The 6514-nt window shown below is 36.5% G+C and overlaps 1 protein-coding gene across 2 annotated transcripts; it reads left to right on the plus strand.

Annotated features, from left to right (window-relative positions):
- The first annotated feature begins 1860 nt into the window (after positions 1–1860).
- LOC117613140 lies at positions 1861–5883 on the plus strand. Of its 2 annotated transcripts, none has more exons than XM_034341783.1 (2): positions 1861–3259; positions 5382–5883. In XM_034341783.1, the coding sequence occupies exons 1-2, from the start codon at positions 2068–2070 to the stop codon at positions 5807–5809; spliced, it is 1620 nt and encodes a 539-aa protein (XP_034197674.1). In that variant the 5' UTR covers positions 1861–2067; the 3' UTR covers positions 5810–5883. The 2 variants fall into 2 exon arrangements, with proteins under 2 accessions (XP_034197674.1, XP_034197675.1); XM_034341784.1 differs by lacking the exon at positions 5382–5883 and adding an exon at positions 4901–5239 and having other exon boundaries at positions 1871–3259.
- Positions 5884–6514: the final 631 nt, after the last annotated feature.

Genomic DNA, 6514 nt, shown 5'->3' on the forward strand with positions numbered 1-6514 from the left:
TGATCTGTATACTGAAAAAAAACTCATCATACCACACAATTAATCCATAAAATAAATTGCTTGTAAATAAATTACTGGTAAATAAATTACTGGTATGGACGATAAACCCGCACCATACTTTAAATAAATGTAAATGTGCGGTAAAATAAATTCATAAATTAAATTGCTTGCTGTATGGACGTTAATCCCGCACCATACTTTAAATAAAATTAAATGTGCGGTAAAATAAATTCATAAATTAAATTGCTTGCTGTATGGACGTTAATCCCGCACCATACCTTAAATAAAATTAAATGTGCGGTAAAGTAAATTCATAAAGTATGAGGGTTAATTCCACATCATACTTTAAGTAAAAGTAAATTTGCGATAAAGTAAACGTGCTTGTATGGGCACTAATTCTGCTCCATACATTTAAATCAAAGTAAAGGCGTGGACGATAAACCCGTACCACCCTTTTAAATAGATACTGTTGTATGGGTAATAATCCTACACCATACAATAAATAAAATAAATAAGGGGATAAAAACCACCACAAAAAATATAGGAGGTGAAACCGTCCATATAATTACCATATATATGGATAAAGTAAAAACAATTATTTGTGGGTTCATATCAACACCACAATCAGATAATATTATATTATATTGTTATCGTTTGTGGAAGATAGCACGCTTGTCTCCCCAAATCGAATGTTTTTCTCCTGTAATCTGCACACACATGCACCAATATTGATATTAAATAGTATAAAATAATAATAATTGAAAAGATAGGGAGCTTATTTGCTAGCTTCCTTATTTGTCATACGGGGGCTTTTCAAATGGGGAAATGATGGCACATGCCACTTTGTCAAAAGGCTAGAGATAAAAAGATGAAGTAGGTGCCAACACTTGAGTGACCTACACCTAAAGCAATTTGGAATCTAACTTGGTGGGCATGTGCAGCTATCTTTGTGAAAAAAAAGCTTTGGGCATCTACATCCACAAACATTATCTTCTTTCCCTGCCACCCCCTTATAAAATTCAAACCATCAAACCTGGGCAAGTCATAAGAGTCGGCCTCCAGAGCATACTTGAGGAACTACTTATCTGATGGGCCATAATAGATGCAGTCAGACTCAGGATCTATGAAGGGATAGGTATGTTGAGCATGATGAATAGTAATAATAATAAATAAACAATATAAAGAAAATGGAGTGCTTATTTCCTGGGTTCATCAAAACATATCCCACGTTGAGAGCTTTTCGTGCTGATAACGTGTTATAAAATAGACTGGGATATGTGCGAATATTGAGCTGCACGTAAAGTAGATGAGACACAGTATTTAACGAGGTTCGACTATGCCTACGTCCTCGGAGAGCAGCAGCAGTAACTTTTCACTATATAAAACAATAGGGCTACAACTTTAGTGTTTACAATATGTGTGGCTCACTGAATTTTCTCTCTATGAGAATTTCTCTCTGCTCTCTTTTTTCTCCACTCACTCACCCTCTTTCTTCCTTCTCTTCCTCTCTGATCGAGTCTCGCTTATTTGCATAAGAGAGAAGCCTTTTATAGGAAAAGGTGAATGACACCCGTGAATCTGCAATAAACTCATGCACCAAAGTCTACAAACAAATAGTAAGTGGACTCCACTACTTTATACTTTACAACAAATAAAGTTTTGTACTCAAATTTTGAGACTGTTTGTGTAATATTTGTATTTTGAAATAGAGAATTTTTGGTTTAGCCTCCATAAACATTGAAAATGGTATTTGATTAAAAAAAAACATTGAAAATGGTATTGATTAAAAAAAAAACATTGAAAATGGTCTGACAATAAAACTAAAATTTTCAAAATTACAAAGCACTGTACGATAAACCCTAAAACCTTTCGATCGATCCATGCCCTTGAACAAAATAAAAGTGAATAAATAATCTCGACAGATACTCTACAACTATATGATTCAGTCGCAACTTCACCACTACACAGAAACGAACCTTTAGTCCTCTCTCTCTCTCTCTCTCTCTCTCTCTCTCTCTCTCTCTCTCTCTCTCTCTCTGTACCTCTCCCTCCCTCCCTCTCTAGCCCATGGCAGAGGATATGGATTCTGATACATGCGTCGGCTTCAAACGAACAATCAAAGAGATCCAAGAAACCCAAACTCTCACACAACGCTCTAACTGTCCATCTGCTGCAATTCCAGAACAAGATAGCCACTCGTCTGAGATCGTTTCTCCGCTGAAACAAGACTCAGATTTCACCGACAAGAGTCCTCCTTGTTCGGTCTCCGATTCCTCTAAGAAGGTCAAGCTTTCATCTCACGGCCAAGTCTCTGAAACCCATCTTGAAGAAATTCAAGAAATGCCCAATTATGTGAGTGGAAAGGCCGAAGCATGCGGTTTAATTTCTGGCTTAACTGTATCTGATGGAGTTGCTCAAGATTTTATGGAAATTTGTGAAATGGGTCTTGTTTCTGATAGCGAATTTGTGAAAACTGAGACTGAACAGACCCCGGATGATGAGAAAGAAAGGGTTGTTTCGGATTTGGTTGACAAGAAAGGTGAAGGTTCTGTGATAAGTGAAGTGGGTTTTGCTGATATCGAAAAGTTAATGCAAGAGACGAAGTCTGTTACTGAATTGGACTGCAAGGAAGGTGTGGATGCTTCTCTGTCTACTTCTGTTGAAAACAAAGTGGTTTTTGTTGGAAAAGAAGCGGAATCTCAGAGTTCCTTGGAACTGAAAAAGAAGCAATTACTGGAGGAAGTTGAAGCCATTCTTGTGCCTGCAGAAAAGACCCTTGTGCAAAGTGGTACTGATGGGTCTCTCAGTTCTTTCAAGATTGAAGTAATTGATGATACTGCAATGATATCATTGCTTGGCAATGGCTGTGGAAAGGAGTTGGGTTTTCTGGGTCCTGCCAAATGTGTTGCACAGGGGAATGGAAACAAGAATGCAAAAAAAGAAATGAATGGGAAAAAAAAGGCAAGAACCTCAGGAAGAAAGGAAAAAGTGGCTAATCATCTGGTTGAAGCTCATAGCGTGAGTTTAAAGAAAGGGAAAGGAACCAAGATCTTTTACTCGAGGATGGAGTTGGAGGCCATGAGGTATGTGAACGTGGTTGAACAAAAGAAACTGTGGAAAGATATATACCGTGGACTTGGGCCAGTCGTGGCCAAGGAGTATGAAAATCTGGCAAGTGTTAAGCATCAGAAGAACATCCACAATAACTTTGAACCTCACAAACGCTTTGAGAAGATGGAAGTGCCACCTGGTATTCTTGGTAAGTACAATTTTTTATTATTATTATTTTCTTTATACATTTTATGGGCTAAATCTTATTAGAACTCAGTTGGATGATGAAAATATGATGTATGAAACTTATATGTTCTAGTAATTGTAATTTTTATGGGTTAATTGTTATTAGTATGGAGAGCGGTTTTTAAATTAATTTCTTGCAACTTATATCTGCTAGTAATTGTAATTTCTATGAGTGAGTTGTTTTTAGTCTGGAGATGTGTGTAAAATAATTTGTGGCACCTTATATCTGCTAGTGATTTTGAACTCAATGAACTCCCAGCTTGGTCGTCAAAGAATTGCTCTATCTTTTTCTTTTTAAATTCCTTCTATTGTAATGCATAGCATTCTTAATGTATGAAATAGAAGAATCTTTCAGAATTAGCTTTTGTAGCATTATTAATTTGTATGCAATTCTTCTTTCTAATGAAAAGATCCTTCTATTATAGCATAGCATTCTAAATGTGTGCGAACCACTGTGACAAAGTGTCCATCATAATAGTTTTAGAACCAGTTCTTTAAACCTCTAGACAACATGATAGAATACTGCGTAAATGACATTTATTTGGTTAGGATAAAGTGCTTATGACTTAATCTCCCAGGTTGTGCTCGGGACTCTATAATAGTTTTGGCTGTTGTCATTGTCAGCATTAAAAGGTTGTTTGGATATTCCCTTACTTTGCTTTGGATTTGTCAATGTAATGATAGAGGTTGAACAAACTCGCCTACTTTAATGGCGAGTAGCCGTTCTGTTTTGTCTTGGTCAAGTTTAGTGGGCACAGAGGCAATAAATTGCCAATGGACCTTTTTCTCAAACAACATTTTTTTTCTTTCTTTTGGCATCATCTTTGCTGAACCATATCTGGTTCCTGACCCCCTCCCACTCTATTATAGCCTTAAGTAGCTAGTCTTCGTTCTTGCATTCCCCAACCAGTAAATACGTGGTGTCATTGTTTCTTTGATTACCCAAATAAGTGATATCCTAACCGAATTCCCCTCTCTCACTCTTTCTACTTTGCTAATGAAAACACTCGTCTTTGTTGCCTACTGCCTCATTTAAAGTAGTTTCTCAGGTACCTTATTTTTCTATCTCCACATCACTTTGACAAGGAAGCCTGCATTGCCATTCAAGTATATGCATCGTGGCTTTTCATAATGTGACATGTCCAGTATTTTGTCCATTCTATTTCTGACACTCAAAATTCCAGATTATTTGATTTTCAGCACTTAATTTATACTTATTTTCTTCAGCATTTGAAAATGCTTTGCGGTTGTTTGGATCTGGTGACAATATTTTATCTCTCCTTTTTTTCTTTTGCATTTATTTTAGGCTGTTGTCATTTTGAAATCTATCATTTTCTCAAAGTACATCTCCTATGTTTCTTATTCTACATTAACTCGGTTTCTTAAAGATCAAGGGCATAAGATTTTAAATCTTTGTCTTTCTTTTCATTGTTGCACTCATAGTCCTTTACTTTCTGAAGTGCAGCTTTTAACCAGTTTCACAGACCTTCCAATCCTGTAATCCATTTGTGGACATTTTTGAATTCTCTTCATATGTCTTTTCTCTCGTTGTTCTTAGCTCTGATTGTGTCAATTTGATGGGTTCAATTTCTTTTGTGCACAGGTGTGGTTGCTTCAAGGGGAAGATGGAATCAAATGAATATCTTTGTGCATTGAAGAATGGCCTAACACAATCTGCAAAAGACTTAATGTCCAACGTTCCTGACATGTGTTTCTTCTTCTGTGTACTTAGGTCCTTGATAGGGTTGTCTTGTGTACTACTTGTATACAGTCCTTGTACATGGAAATTCTTGCTTTTGGTTTCTAGTTTGTGAAACATACTTAGTCATAAAGATTTTGACATATACATTCTTCCTGTTGATGAACAGTAATAAAAATGACATTCCCTTGTAATTTGTAGTTGTTTTTTGACTGCGCACTTGAATGAAAGGAGTTTCTTTAACCTGTTTACCTTTACTTCTATGGATTTCACTAAAAAACACATTACCTTTTTTGTTTTGTTTTTTTTTTTTTTTTGGTTCAGATCAAATCTGTTGTTTCTACATTTGTGTGATATTGCTAAGAATTTTTGTGATTACTTTCAGGGGAAGCATTTTCAGAAAATGTGGATATTGAATTAGAGAACTTGGTGAATAATCAAACCCAAGATGCAAGTCCCCTGGACCCTTTTTGCAGTTACAGTGCCACTGATGAACGTGGCTACCCATTTCCAGAAAAAGAGTGTAGTGAAGACGATGACAGTGATGAAGATTATGCCAGCATTCAGAGACCTGCCTTTGTGGTTGAAGGAGAACCCAACTTTGATTCTGGTTCACCAGAAGATGGACTTGAATATCTTAGGCGTGTCAGGTATAATTATTTGGTCTTGTCTATACCATCCCCTTCCCCTCAGTATCTGATTGATAATGCTAACTGCCTGCAGTATGTAGGCTATAACATGGTGGCCTTCTTCATGGTATATAGGCCATGGGTTAAATGTTGGTTCTCGAGGGTGATTGGTTGCGTGGGATGACTAGTTGTTATAACCATGACTATTGTCGGAACATATTTCTTAATTACTGAAGTAGATCCTACATTATTGTGACACGGGGAGTTTTCTTTTTTATACAAAAGATGCAAAATCAGAGGAACAGATTCCTTGCTGTATGGCTGGAAGTCACGAGTTACATTTTAACGCCAGCCTAGTAGAAACCTTCTTTTGAAATTCCTTCTTTTATAGCAAGGATCAGATTCTTTGCTCTACATAATGCTTTTGAAACCTTCTTTTGAGACATGAATGAATTTAGAGAATTTCCAGCAAGCATATGCTTCTCCCTAGGATTGTGTGATGCAACCTAACCTTAGGTATGATGCCTAAGGCCTCTAGGATTGATTGCTAGAACCATACTGGTGTCATGATAGCAGTTGTATCATTTCCGCGCTTCCTTAATTCCTTTCTTTAACTGCCAACAATTTGAATCAACCACATGGACTTATTCACTCAAACAAGATTTTTTCTACTCATCATTCTTGCTTGTCCTGCATCATATTGATTTACTCATTATGGTTTATCCATTTATTTATTCCTTCTTTTCTGCGTCGTTCTTCATTGATGTGTGAAAGTTGAATTTGTCGTTGTTTCATCTCATGGTCTGTACATCCTTGGCATGAGGGATTACATCTTTCAGGGCTAATACCATATTCATTATTTTTTCTGTATATTTTAGAACATAAAAGG

Source organism: Prunus dulcis, unplaced genomic scaffold, assembly GCF_902201215.1.
Source record: "Prunus dulcis unplaced genomic scaffold, ALMONDv2, whole genome shotgun sequence".
Classification (NCBI taxonomy): Eukaryota; Viridiplantae; Streptophyta; class Magnoliopsida; order Rosales; family Rosaceae; genus Prunus; species Prunus dulcis.

Bases quoted from the DNA above. Each gene is read 5' to 3' on its own strand.
- LOC117613140 (XM_034341783.1), top strand. From the start codon at position 2,068: ATGGCAGAGGATATGGATTCTGATACATGCGTCGGCTTCAAACGAACA. The intron at 3,260-5,381 runs GTAAGTACAATT...GATTACTTTCAG, and splicing joins AGTGCCACCTGGTATTCTTG to GGGAAGCATTTTCAGAAAAT.